We start from the raw sequence: 19,648 nt of genomic DNA on the forward strand, positions 1-19,648 counted from the left end.
TGAGTCACCAGCACCTGGCTCAAGAGACTATTACCTCCTATAAACAACCAAAAAGTTATAAGTGAAGCTGTGGTCAAGTGGTAGAGCACCATCCTTGAGAGAAATAGCTAAGGGACAACATCCAGGCATTGCATTCAAGCTGCAGTACTAGAACAAAGCCCTCTCCCCCCCCAAAAAAGCGGTGGTACCACCATAGAGTCAGCCTTGGTAATTAGGGCTGCCCATTCCTAGTGCCAACTGTCAAGCTCAAGGTCCTATGAAGCAAAGGCTGATGTGTGGACTCTTGTTCAAATGACATTTTGGAAGGTGTTATCTTGGGAGAATTTCTTTTCTTTTTTTGGTGGGGGGGGGGTCCGGTCGTGGGGCCTGAACTCTGGGCCTGGGCGCTGTCCCTCAGCTCTTCAGCTCAAGGCTAGCGCTCTACCACTTGAGCCACAGCGCCACTTCTGGTTTTTTTCTTTTTGCTTATGTGGTGCTGAGGAATTGAACCCAGGGCCTCAGGCATGCAAGGCAAGCGCTCTACCACTGAGCCACCTTCCCAGCCCTCTTGGGAGAATTTCCTAGATCAATATTTCCTAGATCTGCATTTACCAAGTGTCACAAATTCTAGCTTAAAGCAATTATGAGCCAGGTGCCAGTTGCTCACATCTGTAATCCTAGCTACTCTAAAGGCTGAGATCTGAGGATTGTGGTTCAAAATCAGCCCATAAAGGAAAGTCTGTGAGAGTCGTACCGCCAATTAATCACCAAAAAGCCACAAATGGAGCTGTGGCTCAAGTAGCAGAGTGCTAGCCTTGAGCACAAAAGCTCAGGAACAACAGCAGCATTAGATAGTCATCCCTCCCTATATCACCATTCACTCATTGCTACTTCACAGATTTTCACCTCTTGCAGTGGTCTCTGCAACATAACTCTCACGATAGGTGAGAAATCACTGTTTACATACTTTAAAAAAAACCCACAATACAGTGAAGCCACAATAAGTGAACCTCGATACAGAGAGGGACAACTGTATTTCCACTCAGAAGTGCTGAGGCAGGCTATGCTGGTGGCTCAGGCCATGCTACTCAGGAGGCTGAGACCTGAGGATCTGAGGATCAAGTTGCAAGGCCAACCCAAGCAGGAAAGTCCATGAGACTCTTATCTCCAATGAACCACCAGAAAACCAGAAGTGGTGCCGGGGCTCAAAGTGGTAGAGTGCTAGCCTTGAGCAAAAGAGCTCAGGGACAGCACCCAGGTCCTAAGTTCAAGTCTTAAGATTGACAAAAAAAAAAAGTGCTGAGGCAGACAAAGAGTACCTAATAGCTTCAGACTACCTTGCGGCAAAACAAATGATGAGCTCCATGTAGTTACTCATAGGTAAAGTTCTGTTCCAGGCTTGGAAAGCTGTGAGTGCTCCTATTGAACATACACAAGAGCAATGACCCAAGATGAAGGCAGTAATAGCCAGCTCTTAGCAGCTGGAAGATCACTAAAGGGGATGAAGACAGAGCCACCTATGTACACCCATCAGCTGTGCCCATTGGTAAATGGCAATCATACCCATCTATACACCCATCAGCTGTGCCCATTGGTAAATGGCAATCATACCCATCTATACACCCATCAGCTGTGCCCATTGGTAAATGGCAATCATACCCATCTATACACCCATCAGCTGTGCCCATTGGTAAATGGCAATCATACCCATCTATACACCCATCAGCTGTGCCCATTGGTAAATGGCAATCATACCCATCTATACACCCATCAGCTGTGCCCACTGGTAAATGGCAATCATACCCATCTATACACCTAGATATATACCTAAACTCCTATTTTTTTTTGGGAGGGGGGTCGTCATTGTAGGACTTGAACTCAGGGCCTGGGGACTATTCAAGGCTAGTGATTTACCACTTTTAGCCACAGTTCCACTTATGGTTTTCAGGTGGCTAATTGGAGATAAGAGTCTCACAGACTTTCCTGCCTGAGCTGGCTTTGAACCATGATCCTCAGATCTCAGCCTCCTAAATAGCTAGGATTACAGGCCTGGTCCACCAGCACCTGGCTCCTATACTTGGTAAGAACACACTTATTCGGGGCTGGGAAGGTGGCTCAGTGGTAGAGCGCTTGCCTTGCATGCATGAGGCCCTGGGTTCGATTCCTCAGCACCACATAAGCAAAAAGAAAAAAAGCCGGAAGTGGCGCTGTGGCTCAAGTTGTAGAGTACTAGCCTTGAGCTGAAGAGCTGAGGGACAGCACCCAGGCCCAGAGTTCAGGCCCCACGACCAGACCCAAAAAAATAAAAAGAACATACTTATTCATCCAGGTGAGTGACCCTTAAATCTAACTTCTTGTCTTGGAAAAACCTTGTCAACCCTTAGAGCCAATCATGAATAACCTCTGCTTGACTATAATAACTATGCTTGGCACTCCCCCTTCTACCCCCTTCCCTTCTGTCTCATCTAGCTTCTCTCTGTATGACCGCTGTCTCAGTGCTGGCTAAAGGTGTCTCTGCCACCCATGCTCGTCCCTCTACAGTGCTTTCTAACCCACTTTTAGCAACTTTTCTCTCTTAACCCCACTCCCCAAGGTGAACCTTGAGTGATCACATCTTCTCTACATTTAGGAATTCAATCTTAGGGTTCCCTTGCTTCAGTCCTCCAGAATCAATGGTCTTCTTGGTCTCTGCCATCTCATCTCCCTCAGCCAGTCAGTCATTTCCTCCCCATGTTTGGTTGTCCATTACCTGTCCAGTGAACTGCCATTATACCCATTCTGGCTCTATGAAGCAAAACCTTGGGGGCTGTGGGACTCTCTGCTGAGAGACTTTCCTGGTAACCCCACTTGCACATCACCCCTCTTCCTAGTATACCCTCCAGGGACAACACTGGTTTCTCCTGGATGCTTTTCCCAGACAGGCCTGGTCAAAGCAGTCAATGCCAAAAGACAGGGCAAGATGAGGGACCTGAGCCTGCAAGGGATTCAGGAGAACCAAGGGGTGGTAGAAAAATCGGTCTTTGGGCAGGCATTATACTTCAGAGCTGAAAAGGCAAAGCAGTGAAGCCAGGACCAGGGTTCTGAAAGCATAAGGTGAAGACAGGCTGGCTTCTGGGGACTCCGGGCTGTAATCCTAGCTTTTCAATATACTGAGATCCAAGGATTGCAGTTGGAAGCCAGTCCAGTCAGGAAATCTGTGAATTCTATGCCCACTTAACCACTAACTAGGAAGTGGAGTTGTGGCTCCAGCTAAGGGTCAGCGTCCTGAGTTTAAGTACCATTACAGCACAAAACTACGGTGGTGGGGCCAGAGTAGCTTAGTAGACCCTCTGCATCTAAATTCAGGGGGTTTCAGAAACCAAATGATAGACTGCCAAGGCAGAAGTGGAAAGCAGTCCCGGGTACCACCGCTCAGAACGGCAGAAGAGGCAGATGGAGGCTGAAATCAGATCCCAGGATGGCCTCGGTTGGGCCATGCTGCCCCCCTCTTCGGACCCCTCCCCCTTCCTGCTCCCTTTTCTGTCGCTGCTCCAGGACTCGCGGACGCCTTCAGGATCCCCCTGATTGCTTTCTTTCATGCCGGTGCCTTTTTCTACAGCAAACTCTCGCTAATGCCGCCTTTATCACGGAATTAGGGGATTTAGGGCCAATCGCACAAAGGGGCCCTCGATAGCGGCCATAATCAAACGCCAATCGTCCCGATCTCTGGCAGGCAAGGGAAGAAAGCGAGAGCGAGGATTAGCGCGAGTCCGAGGCCGGGCTGGCTGAGATAGTATCGGCCCAGTCTCAGGCGCAAGCCGCAGAGAGGGCCGGCAGCAGCCGCGGAGAAAGGCCGGCTTAGCTCCTCGCGCCAAGGATTCTGAAACCATTAGGGGGGATTAGCACACGGGTTAATCTGCTTTGGCCGCTCAATTGTCACCAGAGAACGCGTGCGAGCCGAAATCACCTGTGTTGGAGAGACCTCAGAGTCTAACCAGCAGGTCTCAGTTTCCCCAGTTGTCATCCAGCAAAAACTGGTTCTAAGAGATGTACACGTCCAGAAGCTCTGGCCTTAAGTGTGAACAGAGTAGCCTTCTTGGGTCATCATCCCAGAAGACTGCCCCAGGCTAAGGGAGACATTTCCACCCCTCTACTGACCACTGTGCATGGCCAAGGAAGCTGGCTGGATGGTTGATAACAAAAAAGCTACCTTGACTTTCTCTTGAGGTTCCTTTCCAGGGAAGGGTCCTGAAGGTGTTGATTGACCAACTCTTGTCTGGGCTTCTGTGATACCACCTGCAACCCCTCCCTCCCCCTTTTATCTTCTGAGGCAGGGTGGGGCTGTACTGGCTGAGACAGTTTCTTCATTCTTTATGACTGCTTGGGTTTTCTCAGGAGTAATGCAGCTGACCTGGGGGATTAGGCAGGATGTGGATGGCACTGGAGAGCCCCAATCTCCTTTCCAATGGTTGAGAACAAGAGGTCCTGGAGCAATAAAGAAAAGCCAGGCATAAATCACCAAGAAGTGGGGTGGGGGAGGGGAGATGGGGAGGGAGGAAGAGAGAACACAGTGTAAGTCTTTCCTCCTTTAGCTGTAACAGGGGAGAGAAATGACAGGCTCCAGTTTGTTTCTTTTTTTTGTTCTTTTTTTTTGTTTTGTTTTTTACCAACTGGGAGCTTGGATCTGAGAGCTCAGAAAGGCAACCAGGTGAGGAGACAGTTTGGAAAAGAGGAACAGGCCTCTCATTTACGTAGGGTTAAGCAGGTCAATAAGAGAGAGAGGTCAATCGGGAGAGAGAAGAGCAAGGGCAGCGAGCTGTGGAGACATCCAGCTCCGGGATGCAGCGGTATCTCCAGGCTGGGGGGGAGAGGGGGTTGGAAAGTGTTTCCTCAAGGGGTTTCCTCAGGGGGTGTCAGGCCAGCAGGTCCCGGAGTGGCCTCCAGCGTGGCAACCACTCGTCCAGCGGCGCCATCAGGGGCTCCTGAGTGTGGACAGTGGTGGCTAAGCTGGCAAAGCATAGCAAGGCCAAGGCAAGGTCTCGCGATGAAACACAAGGATCAAAGGAGTGGTGGCAGTGCCCGCGAGGAGACTCTAGGTGGCCCAGCCTTTGATCGAAGGCCCAAGGCACGGATCATACTAGCAGCCGGGGTCAGACGAGCGCAGCTCCAGCCTACGATCCCAGGCAGAGCGCGTGCGCGACACCGCCCGTCCCGGCGCATCCTCGTGACGCCATCAAGCGCGCGCCGTCCCGTCCTTCGCCCTGAATTGTCTGGGCCCTCGAAGAAAGCGGTGAGCTCCGCCTGCTCCTTCTGTCCCCATGGCCAGAAAAACCCGAATCTTCCTTCAGAGGTGGGGCCGCCTACGCTCCCCGACCCCATCTTCAGGCCGATCGGCCCTCAGGCCCAGCTCTCCTTATCCGAGGCGACTGTGCTCCGGGCTCTGGCAGGCACAGCTCTCCCACTATGCCCTGGTCCGTCCCGTACGATTCGCTCCCGGGTTACGATCGCGAGCATTTTATCAACTCCCCACCCCCTTGACTTCAGCTATGGGAGTTCAGGGAGCTTCCCAGGCCTAGAGGAGAAGATGATTCGGAGGTCAGGGAAGGGCCCTAGTGGGCGACCGGCCTGTGCGGGCCATCTCGAGCCTTAGCTCAGGTTGGCAGAGAACCTGGGCCAGCGATCCCAGCTGGGTCCACTCGGGAAAACCGGACTTCCCATCCCCCAGATCAGGAGTGTTAGGAGGCAGCGAGGCTCAGCGAGCTAGTGAGCCTGTGCCACTAGGCATTTGAGCAGAACTTCGGAGCCCCCTGAGGTCATTTCAGGAGATGCCACCCTTGCCACCAACGGAGTGGGGCCTCTCAGGTAATGCCTTCTGGTCAAATCCGGCCAACAGAAGACGAAATGCATAGTAGATAGGCGTGGCCAGTTCCTCAGAGGAGACCGTTGTATAATAAGGGCCACATTGTGCAGAGTCCAGGGGTCAGGGCTTACCACACAGCTGAAGGGAGACTGCTTTCAGGGATATTTGCCCCAGGACTTCATTTGTATTTGTGAGTGTGTGTGTGTGTGTGTGTGTGCGCGCGCGCGTGTGTGCCGGTACTGGGGCTTGAATTTAGGGCCTGAGTGCTGACCTTTAGCCTTTTCTGCTCAAGGCTGGTGCTCTACCACTTGAGCCACAATCCCACTTCCAGTTTTTTGGTAGTTTATTGGAAATTAAGTCTCACAGACTTTCCTGCCCCAGTGGCTTCAAACCAAGATCCTCAGATCTCAGCTTCCTGAGTAGCTAGGATTATAGGTAGGCATCAGCCACTGATGTCTGGCTAATATATGCTCCTGTGGTTCTCCTTCATCCTTTCAAGCCAGTCCTCTCTTAATGCCTGAATCTCCATCCCTTGTCCCAGGTGTGTCCAATCCTTAGTTTTAGATTTTTAGAGCCTCAGACCCCTAATTCTATGCCTTTTACCTAAGATTCCAAGATTCCGTTCCAGTGACTCTAAAACACAGGAAAAACTTTAAAGTCAGGAAAGTACTGTTCAACCAAAACTGGGCTTGTTATGAGTGCTGAGATGGCTAGAGCTGGAAAAACAGAATTCTCTTAATGTGGGGGTGGGGTGGTTTAAGAAGCATACTTAGCATGTGTAAAGGCCTTAGTTGGTCCTCAGCACTGCAAAAACCAAACAACAAAAAGAAACTCATTTGCCAAGACTGGCTGGCTTTTATAAGTACTAAGCTCTGTCATTTATTACCTCCACAAGGGACATGTGGTAAAAACCAGAGCTGCCTTGTGCAGCTCTAAGAGAAGCTTCAAGGAATTTGGTATAGCAGAGATGGACAGCTGTATGGGGACCCCAGTTTGGAAGGGGCAGGATACCCATCTTCAGCTTGGCAGCACTGAATGCAGGGCTGGATGTTAAACAAGCTCTGGCCCAAGTGTGGTTTCCACCTTCTGACCCTTGCCCTAGTCTCTGAGGCCATTGTCCCTTCTGGGCACAGTGCTTGAGGATAACAGGCTCTTGTCTGTGTAGGTATTGGAAGCTTAAGCTGAGTAGAGGCAGGCTGCGACTTCCAGCAGGTCTTCGGATGTGGCTATGGCAGGACATACTGATACTGATCTGTAGTCTAAACACACACCTCTGATGTGAAAACCCAGCAACCTCCTGGGGTTCTTTCCAGTATTGTCTTTGCCTCTAGTTTAGTGGGGGAGGAGGGGGAGCTAGAGCTCCAAGCCGGATATGGAGCCTCTTCTGCCTCCACATTTGCTGACTGCCTGTATCTTTCATCTCCTTGGTCCCCATTGCTTTTAAGGACAGGCATTGGTCCCAGCCAATGGCCTTGGAACTGGTTGGGCTCTTACCATCAGCCTTTTCTCTGCAGCCTGATTAAATGCAGTTGCTTCTTCCAAACTCCTACCGGCATCGCCAGGGCTTTCTCTCTTCCCTCCAGCCCAGAGGTACACCCGTCTTTCCTGATGTTAACATCCTCCCCTTAGAATTGAGACACCCCCTTCAGATGACCGATGATACAGCCTATGCTGTGGGTTCCGCCATGGCAAATGGCTCCTCTGCAGTCCATCCTGAGGAATCAGGCTCAGCCCAATCAGCATCTCTGTCTGGACTACTTGATGTCCACCCTGAGCTTCAGACACAGCAAAGGGATCCTGTTGGTGATAGGATCCCTACTTCTCCTGAGTATGGGAACCAGGTTACTTCTGGAGATAGTCTGAACAAAAAATCAAGCCTAGTTTGGCTAGCCTTTGAGAGGGAACGTAGAGGGGGTCCCGGGGAAACAGTCCATGTTGCACTCTTCAGGGCACAATCCAAAAGGTTGTAGAGATAAAGTAAGTTTAGGGAGGATGTAGACACATTATTCTGTACCCTGACCTCAGCCCTGTGTAGCCTTGTTCCCTTCCTATGGGGATGGGATGGGAACAAACATTTCCTTTCCTACGTAGGTGTGCAAGAAAGGTATGTGGAGGTATGTGGGGGTGTGGGATCCCCTCTGGGCAGCTACTGCACTGCAAACAAAAAAAAATCTATAGCTGCAAGAGACAGCTATCCTTTGATAGCTTGTCCTGGACTAAGTAAGCATTGAGCCAAGTACCTCATTAACTGAGACAAATTCTCTTGTAACCCCATTTCTCAGATTAAGGAGGTTAAGCTAGGTGCTGGTGGCTCAGCCCTGTAATCCTGGCTACTTAGGAAGCTGAGATCTGAGGATCAAGGCTGGAATCCAGCCCTGGCAGGAAAGTCCGTGAGACTCCATTAATCCCCAATTAACCACCAAAAAAAAGCTGAAAGTGGAGTTGTGGCTCAGGTGACAGAACCTTGGCCTTGAGCCAAAGAGCCAAAAAGCTCAGGGACTGCAAGTTCAAGCCCCCAAACTGGCACCCCCACACACACAAAAAGTTTGTGGTTAAATGACTTCTGCAAAGTCACACAGCAAATTGGGCATCAGTCTGAGCCCCTCTACTTCCATCCCCTCTACTTCCTGGGTGCTGTAGCTTAGGGACAAGCCCCAGGGGAGCCCAGTGCTAAACAGTGTGAATCCATCCCCACAGCCAAGCTTGAGGTCTAGTGTGGCCTGGGCCTCAGGGACAGGGAACCTCTTTGTGTAGGGTTCCAGCATTTGTGTGGGGGAGGGGGAAGGGAAGAAGTGAGGGAGGGAGGAGGTGAAGACAGCCTCTGAGATGGGCAGGTTTGTTACAGGGGACCTCTCTGCAGCAACAGATTGGGAAGTTTGCATGTACTGAGAACACATACTCTAAGTACCACACAGTTCAGGCTGTGTGGTTACCTGTGCTTACTGTGCCCAAGCCCACACCTGACCCTCAGAGCTGCCCCCAGGACCCTTTGCACTCTGCATCTTGCCTTGCACCTGACTTATCTCCTGCTGCATGCCAGCCCTGCACTTCAGGGACACAGGGCTGCCCATGTGAGGCCTCAGGTGCCCCTTATTCTCCCCCATTGCTCCTGCAGTGGGACTTGCCTACCTGGAGGCTCCTACTGACCAGAGGCAATCCTAGGTCCCAGCTCATCTTTGCTTGCCTTTTCCCCAAAAAGGTACTTGAACAGCAAGGTTTTCTGCCACTTACACAGCCCACAACACAGGCTGGTCGCATCCTGTCTGAGGGAGTCCTCTGCTTAGCTTTTGGCTGTGAAACGGGCCAAGGTAGGAGGAGTGGGAGTGGGAGTATCCAGGTTCAGAGCTCTGCAGCTTTTTAGGATTGGTTCCCATCTGGGCCTGGCCATGGAAGAGGGACACACTCCAGTGGGGCAGGGAGAGGTCCAGGAGAATAGGGGGTGAGGCACCCAGAAGCCCCTAGCTAGGCTGCCTGACATTTTGAGAGAAAGAATGGAAAAGGCACCCTCCCCCTTATCCACAGGACAATGTGGGTGTCTTTACCTCAACAGTGAGAGCTTCAAGCACCTCACTATGCCTCTCCCTGCATAAAGCCCATTTCACTGATGGAGGGAGGTGAAGTGGGCCATGCCACAGGCTGAGGGACAGAGAAGCTTTGTACCTGACTTTCCTGGGCTCCTCCCCAGGTGAAGGGCTGAAGATTCTGACAGTACTCTCCCAGGCCCAGCCCCTTTGTGCTGTCCCTCTGCTGTCTATCGGAAGGCCTGGGAGACATCCCTTCGGCTGACCATAGGACCTTTCCACAGGAAGATTGGAAGCAGCCCCAAGTCCTTGGGTATCTAATTTACCCTCTTGGGGAACTCAGTAGTGTGGCTGTGGTTGCATTGTTCAGGGTAGACACTAGGCTTGTCTACTATCTTGTCTTATTTCAAGTTTCCTCAGGGAACCCTCCTGGGGAGGCTTGGCCATCACTGCTCCCCACAAACATGGGATCAAAAAGGGATGGACACAGGGGCAGGAGACTACAACAGGATCCAGTTTATTCTGCCTTGGCAGGGTGGTCCTGAGAGTGGCAGATGCCACCCTGTCCCGGGCGGAGGGAGGGCCCGAGGGCCAATTAAGGCCAATGGCGGGAGAAGCAGAGGGCATATAGCCCCTGGAATGCGGCGAGGCCAGGCTGAAGCCCGGAGGCAGCTGTGGTAGGCCAGAGCAAGGTGCTCCTGCCACCCAGGGTGGAAGGCACCGGACTGTGACCGGAATATGGCTACAAGGCCGAGGACCTAGGCCACACGGGCACCCTGGGTAGTGGGGCACAGGGTCATGTGACACAGAACACGGAACACAAGCACATGGCTCACGAGTAAGCACATGAATAAGAGGGCACAGATTCACAGGCCAGAGGGGCACTTGCCATAGCTGGACTAGACACATGGACACAAGGGTGGTATTACAAACAGACCACAGGGGAGACACAACACTATGGAACACATCATGGCCACCACAAACAGACCACGCCACGGAGCTCAAGGGACAAGGGGTCCTTTTGGCACAACTGCACTGGAATCATAAGAGACACAGTGGTGGAGCTTGGTCTGGAGCGTCTGGGAGTCCCCCCAGTCTCTGGATTTAGTCTGTCTTCCATATTTTGTTGAGCAGCTTCACCACCTCATCATAGATGACGAACACAATGGCCACATCCAAGCAGACCCGGCCCAGGCGGGGGACAGTGCCCTTATAGAATCTGGGTGGAGGAGGGGGATGAGTGAGCAGAGAAAGGATGGTGTCCCCCCCTCCCCCACAGTATAGCCCCTGCTTTCACTGTATTTGATGTTGGTATAATTTGTGGAGGGGAAGGGGAAAAACAAATCGTTTAAATAGGGATACAGGTGGACCCATTGCAACAGTAAGATGTACAAGTTATGTCAAAAACGAACTTTACAACTTTGGTGGGGGGGGGAGGAGGATGGGAAGGGATGGGAAGGGTAAACAAAGGAGGAGGCTACAATGCTTGATAAGAAATGTACTCATTATCTTGCCCATGTAATTGTAACCCCTCTGTACAGTATTTTCACAATAAAAAAAAAAGAAACCAAAAAAAAAAAAAGGATGGTGTCCCTAAAAAAGCACCCTTCCCCCTAGAAAATGAAAGAGGAACACCAAGGCCTAGAGGAAGATAGCCTAGAGCAGGATAGCTGGAAGGGGGACAACAGTCCTGCCCCTTTCCTACTCACGCCATGAGTCCCTCGTTCCTCAGGATCTGCAAGCTGCAGTCCAGTGTATTCCGGTATTTGTGTGCCTCCAAGCCCTGCAAGAGCCAGAATACTCAGCAACTAGCTTCTGTCCCAAGCCAGTACCCTTCTCCACCTTCCCAGTGCTCTCCTCTGACCTGCATCCGGGTCTTGATCACATCCAGAGGTGTGTTCCCAAACACACTGGCTGCGCCTGCAATAGCTCCAAACACCCCTGTGATCAGTGGGTTCATGGGCTTGTTGGGATTGTCCCCTAAATGTGAAGAGGAATTGTGGTCAGAGAAGACTAGGAGGGAAAAGGAGGGCTAGGCTTTGAGGGTTGAGGAACAGGGCCTGTGAAAGTCCCTCCATCCTCCCAAGGGTGAAGCCCAAAGGGAGAAGCCTGGCTTGCAGTGTTTGGAGGCAGGGTTGGAGGGCACAGACTTACCTCGGTACCAGTTGCGCAGAGAGGTCATGACAAAGAAACGGATGGCTTGGTTGGAGCCCTGCTTTAGCACAGTGGCTGTTAGGCCCTGGTAGGTCCCCTTCAGTCCTGAGGACAGGCAGGCCTGGAGTCACTGTGGTGGCTCCTAGGACCCAGCGGAGGGGGGGGGGGGGGATTGGGGAGAGGGAAGGGAAAGTGCCAGTCCTTTCCAGACTGGTCATGGTCCTTGACCCAGAATGGCTCACCTTGTTCCCGAACAATCTCCCTAACCCCATGGAAGAATCCTCTGTACTTGGGGTTGGGGGAATTCTGATCGTGGATGAACTTCACCTGAGAGAGAGGGAAGTAAAGGAGCTGGCTTCTAAGCTACCACTTGATGGGCATACCTGGCCCTCTGCCTCCAAGGAAGTTTACCCAAGGAGGCCAGCCAGTGCTGGAGGAGGGAGAGGGATGTGTACCTCTCCAGCTCAAGCAGAGCCAACCTTGGCTGTTCTGAAACATCAATCCAGGAGGCCTCAGGACACTAGAGGGCCCACCTGGCTAAGGAGTCGCTTAACGTTTGCTGCACTTTTTCACAGTGTGAGTAACAAATGTGTTTCTTGTTTTTGCCGCCACAGAAGACCCTCCCCGCCCGCTCCCCTGCACATCTAGCCCTGCTCACGCTTTAATCTTACGTTGTACCCCTCTAGAGTTGATCACCGCTTCCACACCCTGCACGTGGGAGGCCCCTCCCCACCTTAATCGTCTCCATGGGGCACACGATCACCACGGCCTCGGCCACACCAGCGCCCAAGCCGCACAGCAGCCCGCGCGTGCTGTCCAGCCGTCCCTTGGAGTCCCGCATTTGGTTACTGAGGAACTCGAACATTCCGAACCTGGGGGTGAGGGGGGTTGGGGTAAGAGGGGCCCGCCCCTGGGACCCCCTCCCGTGCACAGCAGCCCCAGGACCACGCCTGGCCTCACCTGACCGCCGCCTTGGGGATGGAGCCGTAGAGCAGGGAGCTGAGACCTCGGTACAGGCCCAGGACGCCATGGTTGCGGACGGTCTGCCGCACGCAGTCCACTGTGAAGAGGACGGTTAGGACTCGCCGGTCGGTCCCGCCACCCGCTCCCACCCGCCGCTCCGCGGCCGCCCCCGCTGCTCACCGATGCCCCGGTACCGCGGCGGGTTCGAGCGCTCATCCAGCTGCAGCTGCGTCTTCACGTACTCGGTCGGGAATGTGATGCAGATTTCGATGCCGCCCGCCAGGCCTCCTGCGGGGGACGGGACACTCGGGTCGCGAGACGCCCCCAGACGGTGGCCCCAGCCCTCCGCGCTCGGCCCCTCCCCCGCCCGGACTTTGCCCGCGTCGCCGCTTTCCAGAGCCTCGAGGAGGCCGGGCCGGGTCCCCACGCCCCCACCCCGGGGTCTCGGGGGGCAGCGCAGGAGCGACCCGCGGGGCGCAAGCCCACGCGCCGGGTGGGAACCCGGGCCGCGCCCCCTCCGACGCCCCCAACCCCCGCCCTACCCGGAAGTGGGGCGGGGCCTCGGTGTCCCGGGCCCACCCGGAAGCCCGGCGGGGCGAGTGAGACGGGGGTTCGCGTCCCGCCGGGGGCCCACCTGCCAGAATCGCCTTCCCGGGGTGCGTCAGCTTGGCTTTTCCGGACGCCGGCGCAGCGGCCGCCAAAGCGCTGGGGGCGCGGGGCGTAGCCATGGCGGGCAGGAGGCGGGGCGCCCGGCGTCGGCCTCGGGTCCGAGCCTCGGGCGCTGGGTATCGGGAGGCAGCGGTGGCGGCGGCAGCGACGACGGTGACCGGTTATGGTCCCGGGGGCGGGGCTCCCTCGTCAGCTCCTGAGCTCCGCCCCGCGTGGCCTGAGCTGGGCCCCGCCCCCTGCCCGCCCTGCGCCGGCCGGGAAACTGAGGCTGGGGCGGGGCGCTCCTGGGCAGGCGTCGGGGCGGGGACCGGAGCGCAGCCAATGGCTACTGGGGGCTCCGGGGAAAGCTGAGCGCGGCGGGGGCCGGGGGCGTGGTCTGCGGGAGGCAGGGCTGCGCCTTGGCGCGGAGCTGTAGGTCAAGGTGCAGCTTCCATTCTCTTGGAGCTGGGCAGAGACTCCCAGGGAAGAGACGGCCTTGGAGCCCACATCTGCCACGAGGAACGGGATTCCCAGAGATCCTGAAACCTGGAGGCGCAGGACTTTCCCCAAGACCCAGGCGACCAGCCCCATCCCTTGCTGTCTGAAGACACCCCGAGGGACTGTGTAGTTACCACCCTGCACCTGCAAATTGAGAGCCCCGTGCCCCGAATTTGGCGAGGAAAATACTAAAGCACAACCCAGCTGCATTCTCCTGAGCACCTTTTCTAGATAGACGCAGGACCTCCCTTCCTCCAAGAGGCCCCACGAATCCTTAATAGACTGTGACGCCTATCAAATTCGGCCTGTCTTACCCAACCCACATAAACACCAATAAAAACAACAGCTTTGCCTCGATAAACCTATTCATTGTAGAAGCCAGGCACTGGTAATTTACACCAGTAATACTAGCTACTCAAGAGGCTGAGATCTGAGGATTGTGGATCAAGTCAGCTCAGGTAGGAAAGTCCATGAGACCCTTACCTCCAATTAAAAAGCCATTCAAAACCAGGTGCTGGTGACTCACGCCTGTAATCCTAGCTACTTAGGAGACTGAGATCTGAGGATCACTGAAACCAGTATGGGCAGAAAAGTCTGTGAGACTCTTTTATCTCCAATAAACTACTCAGGAAAAAACAGGAAATGCTGCTGTGACTCAAAGTAGTAGAGCACCAGCCTTGAGCACAAAGAGGCTCAGGGACAGCACCCAGGCCCTGAGTTCAAGCCCCACAACCAGCCAAAAAAAAAATAAAAAGCAAAAAAAGATAAAAAGCTGTTCAAGCTCTAGCACTGTGCATGCAAACGTGCACACACGTGCACACATACACACACACACACACACAAATCTGTGACAGGCTGAAGGCAGAATCAAATTGTGAGGTCTGGCGTCTCCACACTAATAGTGTTGCCTCTGCTGAGTAGCTTGGAAGGAAGTGAAGAGAATGCTACTTCCCAGGAGCTCCTGGGAATCCCTACAGACTAGAACCTTCCTAACAATGCCTGGGGGCTGGGAAGGTGGCTCAGTGGTAGAGCACTTGCCTAACAATGCCTGGCTCCAGCCAGAGGCCAAAAGACAGGGTACCCTCTTCTTGCTGGGCAGTCCTTTTTTTCCCCTCCCCACCCCGGCCTCCTCTGGGATGACTCAGAGGCCAACACTGGTTTCAGCAAAAATAAATAATATCCAGATGTCCTGCCTCTTACTCCCAGTCCTCTGTGTTTCCTGAGTGCCACGTTTTGTGGAGAAGTTAAAAACTGGCTAGAGGAGTGGTATGGTTACTGGGTGCTCATTACATACAAAAGAGGCTGGGTGAAGCCAGGAGCCAGACGGATAACCATAAGGAAAGCCAGCAGGGACTGGCCACACAGGGCCTGTTGTCAGTGCCAGCTGCTGGCCTACAGAGGGAGGAACAGTGAGCAGAGCTTCTGCTGCCTGGGTGTTTGTGGGAAGAGGGAGAGAGGTTGTTTCAGGGACACTCCAAGTAGCCAGGAGCCCAGGGAGCATGGAGCAGGATGACTAGGATCAACCCTATCTGCTGAGCCTGAAGCATGGAGACAACTGGCTGGAGGTTACGGTGTACAATCTTCTGTAGAGGCCAGCAGACTAGAAGACCAGCTGGTCTCCAGAGAACAAAATCTTAAAGAAAGCAGGGTGTGTGGCTTAAACCTGTAATCTTAGTTACTTGGGAGGGGGAGATTGAGGGATGGCAGTATAAGGCCAGATTGGGTATACAAATTCAAGAAATTCAATCTCATTCAATGGCTGTGAACATGCCCTATCTTCCCTAGCAACCCAGGGAAGCACAGTAAGAGGACTGAAGCCCAGGCTGATCCAGGAATAATGATACCCTACCTTGAAAATAACCAAGACAAAAAGAATCTAGAGGGCTGGGAAGGTGGCTCAGTGGTAGAGTGCTTGCCTCACATGCATGAGGCCCTGGGTTTGATTCCTCAGCACCACATAAGCAGAAAAAAGCCGGAAGTGGTGCTGTGACTCAAGTGGTAGAATGCCAGCCTTGAGCTGAAGAGCTAAGGGACAGCACCCAGGCCCAGAGTTCAGTCCCCATGATCAAAAAAAAGGAAAAAAAAAAGAATCTAGATGTAAAGTGGTAGAGCCCCTGCCTATCATGAGACATTGAGTTCAATTCCTAGTTACCCCCTTCCAAAAAAAAAAAAAAAAAAAAAATCTCAAAGAACCAGATTGATGAAGATAGGAGAAATCTTACTGACAGCTGGTGCTGGTGGTTCACACCAGTAATCCTAGACACATAGACACCACTGCTTACTGACCCTCAGGGCTGGGGCAGCATGCTGGACATTGCCCACTCCTGCCTCCAGCCAGCCAGTCCTGGCTGCCCATCCTTCCTAACCAGCAGAGTCTTTGTGGTCCTGGGAGATTAGTCACCTGATACCTGGGACATGTCATAACTGAGGACAGTGATTGTTCACAGGTCGTGCAGGGAACAGAGTAAAGGGGTGCCAGGGGGACTTTCAGAGGAGGAACTATGCTAACAAGAAAGCTGCAACTGTGCCACTAGGATTCTCCCCAAATAAGCGTGAGAGAGAAAGCAAAGACAGCACCCTGCTTCTATGATGTTGAATCAGGGGCAATCAGGCCTAGTGCCTGGCCAACTCCTGTTGGCCCTGAGCCGGGGCTGAGGGGTGAGGAAGGAACAGGGCGCACACAATGACTCCATAGTCAGTCCATAGACAGACTGGAGTCTGTCCTCTGGAGTCTGCAGCTGACTGAGGCCTGGGTGGGCCTGTAGCTCCCTCTACAGGGAGACCACTAAGGGGTCTTAGAAATTGTCCTGCAAATCTTTCAGAATTGCTGGGTTCCAGCCCAGCTCTCCTGTCAGAAGGGGTCATGGCCTTCTTGTTGGGGACTCTCACCTTTCTAGCTCTGCTACATTGATTCCATGGGACCCCAGTTTCAGCAGAAAGCAGGGTAAGGCCTCCATGCCACTTACTGGAACCCTTGTTCCATTTTTTCCCACAGTCCTGGGGCTTGAACTCAGGGCCTGGGTGCTGTCCCGGAGCTCTTTTGCTTAAGGCTAGTGCTCTACCACGTTGAGCCACAGCTTCACTTCCAGTTTTCTGGTGGTTAATTGGAGATAAAATCTCATGGACTTTCCTGTTCAGGCTGGCTTTGAACCATGATCCTCAGATCTCAGTCTCCCGAGTAGCTAGGATTGCAAGTGAGCCTTGTTCTACCCAAATGAATGGCAGTACTACTTCCCAGAGCTAGTGACAATATCTGGGAATCCTGGGCCAACCCTGGGTTAATTGTGTGGCTACCGTGCTGGCCAAGGATAAACACCATCATCCACTCAGACAAGCAATACACTCTGAGGTCTGGGTGGGCCTGAGTTCCTCTCATGTTAATCCATGGGCCTCTACTGCCAGGAAGAGATTAGGGCACACTTGGCCTTCATTACTTGCAGGTTAAGGCAGCTTACGGAAGGGAAGAGCAGTTCACTATGGGAGCCAGCAGTTTGTGCCCCAGGAAAACTCTATATGGCCCAGATACCTGAAGGGATGTGCCATCCCCAGCAGCAGTAACCAGGGATCATGGTAAATCCAATCTGTCTCCCCTGGGCAGTTCAGTCCATATGACCAACGATGTCTTCCCCTAAGCCTTAAGGCCAGACATGCTATGAGATGGGACTCAGTTCCAGTCTCCTATGCTCATTCAGAACGATGACCCTGGATGAACTCATGATGCTCCTGCAAAGGGCTTGGGCCATTCTACAAGCTCTGAGGCTAACAATCACTAATGTGAGCTCTTCGGGCCAGAGCTGGCAGTGCTAGTCCCTTGCCACTGTTTCTTTCCAGCCCATACTAGCTCTGGAGGCTTCTTTCCCTCACACTTCAGCAAAAAGCCTCCTCATAGCTGGGGCTCTGGTGGCTCACACCTGTAATCCTAACTACTCAGGAGGCTGAGATCTGGGGATTGTGGTTCAAAGGCAGCATAGGCAGGAAAGTCTGTGAGACTTATCTCTAATTAACTATCCTCAAACCAGAAGTGCAGTTGTGGCTCAAATTGGTAGAGCATTATCCTTAAGCAAAAAAGCTTTGGGATAGCACCCAGGACCTGAGTTCAAGTCCCAGCACTGAAAAAAGAAAAGAAAGGCGGAAAGGAAGGAAGAGAGGAAGAAAGGAAGGAAGGAAGGAAAAGAAGAAGCCTGTGAAGAATTGTCTACAGGCTCCCACATGATTTGAGGCAGCCTCGGTGCATGGCTGGACAGGCAAGAAAGCATTCTGAGAAGATACTGGCCAGGCACTGGTGGCTCATGCCTATAATCTTAGCTACTAAGAAGGCTAGATTTGAGGACCACAGTTCACAGCCAGCCTGGGCAGGAAAGTCTAATCTCCAATTAATCAGCAAAAAGTCAAAAGTGGAGCTGTGGCTCAAGTGGTGAAATGCTAAGCTTTGAATGGAAAAAGGTAAGGGACAGTGCCCTTGCCCTAAATTCAAACCCCAGTACTTGTACAAAAGCCAAGGAAGGGAGGAAAGGAGGGAGGGAAGGAGTGAGGGGAAGAAGGGAGGGAGGGAAAGAGGTAGGGAAGGAAGGAAGGAAAAAAGGAAGAAAAGAGGGAGGAAAGAAGAAATGGAAAGAGGGAGGAGAAAGGAAGTAAAGAAGGAAGGAGAGAAGGAAAGGAAGGAAGGAGAGAAGGAAAGGTAGGAAGGAAGGAAGGAAAAAGGAAGAAAAATTGGACCAAGTGATACAAATCTTTGGGTAGTGTCTAGATCTAGGTCCCAGACAGGGACTCCCGAAGGGTTGTTTGGTACCCAATAGGAATCTATTGGAAGGAGTCACCATGTGATGTCATATGCTTGGTTAAAGGGAGTCACCTTCACTTGTGTACCCCGAACTTCGCTGGGTGTTCTGTAAAGAGAGACAGCCTGGCTCACATGGAGCTCAATAGGCTGTGTACTGGAGGTTCTACCAGGGAGCTGGCATAGCCAGCTGGCACCCTGCTGTTGCTGATGAAGCCCTGGGCTCTCAACAAGCTGCTGTGTAGGCAAGTGCTCAGTTCTACCCATTGTCCCCGGTGATTTTTTTTCTTTTCTTTTTTTGAGGTACTTGAGTTTGAATTCAGGGTCATGCTTGCTAAGCTGGCATAATATCATGCCGTCAGCCCTGTTTTTCACTGGACATTTTTAGGATAGAGTTTCAGGGCATGTGCCTGAGCCATGATCTTCCTCCTTTTAGGCTTCATATTATCACTGAGACCTCAGACCCACACACCACTGCCTCCGGCTTCCTTCTCATGAAAACAGAGTCTTAAGGATTTTTCTGCCCAAGCTGGCCTCAAACCATAATCCTCCCGTTCTCAGTCTCCCACAAAGTTAGGATTACAGGTATTTAGTTCCCCAGGGGATTTTCCTACCTTCCTCCCTCCCTCCCTTTTTCTTCTCTCCCTCCCTCCCTCCCTCCCTCCCTCCCTCCCTTCCTTCCTCCCTTCCTTCCTTCCTTCCTTCCTCCCTCCCTTATTTTATTGCCTCCCCTCCCCCCTTGGGGCTGAGGCTTGAACTTAGGCCCTGTCCTCGAGCTTTTTTTTTTTTTTTTTTGGGTCCAGTCATGGGGCCTGAGCTCTGGGCCTGGGCACTGTCCCTCAGCTCTTCAGCTCAAGGCTAGCACTCTATGACTTGAGCCACAGCGCCACTTCCGGCTTTTTTCTTTTTGCTTATGTGGTGCTGAGGAATCGAACCCAGGGCCTCAGGCATGCAAGGCAAGCGCTCTACCACTGAGCCACCTTCCCAGCCCCTTGAGCTTTTTTACTCAAGGTTAGTGCTCTACCATTTGAGCCACAGCTCCACTTCTGGCTTTTTTTTTTTTTTTTTTTTTTGTAATTTATTGGAAATAAAAGTTTTACATAAGCCAGGTGCCAGTGGCTCACACTTGTAATCCTAGCTACTCAGGAGGCTGAGATCTGAGGATCCTGGTTCAAAGCCAACCCAGTCAGGAAAGTCTATAAGACTTTTACCTCTAGTTAACCCCCAGGAAACCTAAAGTGGCTCTGTGGCTCAAAGTGGTAGAGCGCT

General features: G+C 52.7%; 1 protein-coding gene across 1 annotated transcript; it reads right to left on the minus strand.

Moving 5' to 3' along the window:
• Positions 1 to 9,840: 9,840 nt before the first annotated feature.
• Slc25a1 (solute carrier family 25 member 1) lies at positions 9,841 to 13,278 on the minus strand. Its single transcript, XM_042666249.1, has 9 exons — positions 13,091 to 13,278; positions 12,637 to 12,744; positions 12,454 to 12,553; positions 12,227 to 12,365; positions 11,736 to 11,820; positions 11,494 to 11,598; positions 11,204 to 11,319; positions 11,049 to 11,122; positions 9,841 to 10,558 (listed from the first exon to the last, which is right to left on the minus strand). The coding sequence occupies exons 1-9, from the start codon at positions 13,182 to 13,184 to the stop codon at positions 10,444 to 10,446; spliced, it is 936 nt and encodes a 311-aa protein (XP_042522183.1). The 5' UTR covers positions 13,185 to 13,278; the 3' UTR covers positions 9,841 to 10,443.
• Between the last annotated feature and the right edge of the window lie 6,370 nt (positions 13,279 to 19,648).

Source organism: Dipodomys spectabilis, unplaced genomic scaffold (assembly GCF_019054845.1).
Source record: "Dipodomys spectabilis isolate Male_0828 unplaced genomic scaffold, ASM1905484v1 ptg000363l, whole genome shotgun sequence".
NCBI classification, from domain to species: Eukaryota; Metazoa; Chordata; class Mammalia; order Rodentia; family Heteromyidae; genus Dipodomys; species Dipodomys spectabilis.

Excerpts from the sequence above, each read along its gene's own strand:
- Slc25a1 (XM_042666249.1), bottom strand. The coding sequence starts at position 13,184 with ATGGCTACGCCCCGCGCCCCCAGCGCTTTGGCGGCCGCTGCGCCGGCG. Across the intron at positions 12,554-12,636 it reads GCCGCGGTACCGGGGCATCG|TGGACTGCGTGCGGCAGACC; the intron begins GTGAGCAGCGGG and ends TCCTCTTCACAG. Across the intron at positions 10,559-11,048 it reads AGGAACGAGGGACTCATGGC|ATTCTATAAGGGCACTGTCC; the intron begins GTGAGTAGGAAA and ends TCCTCCACCCAG.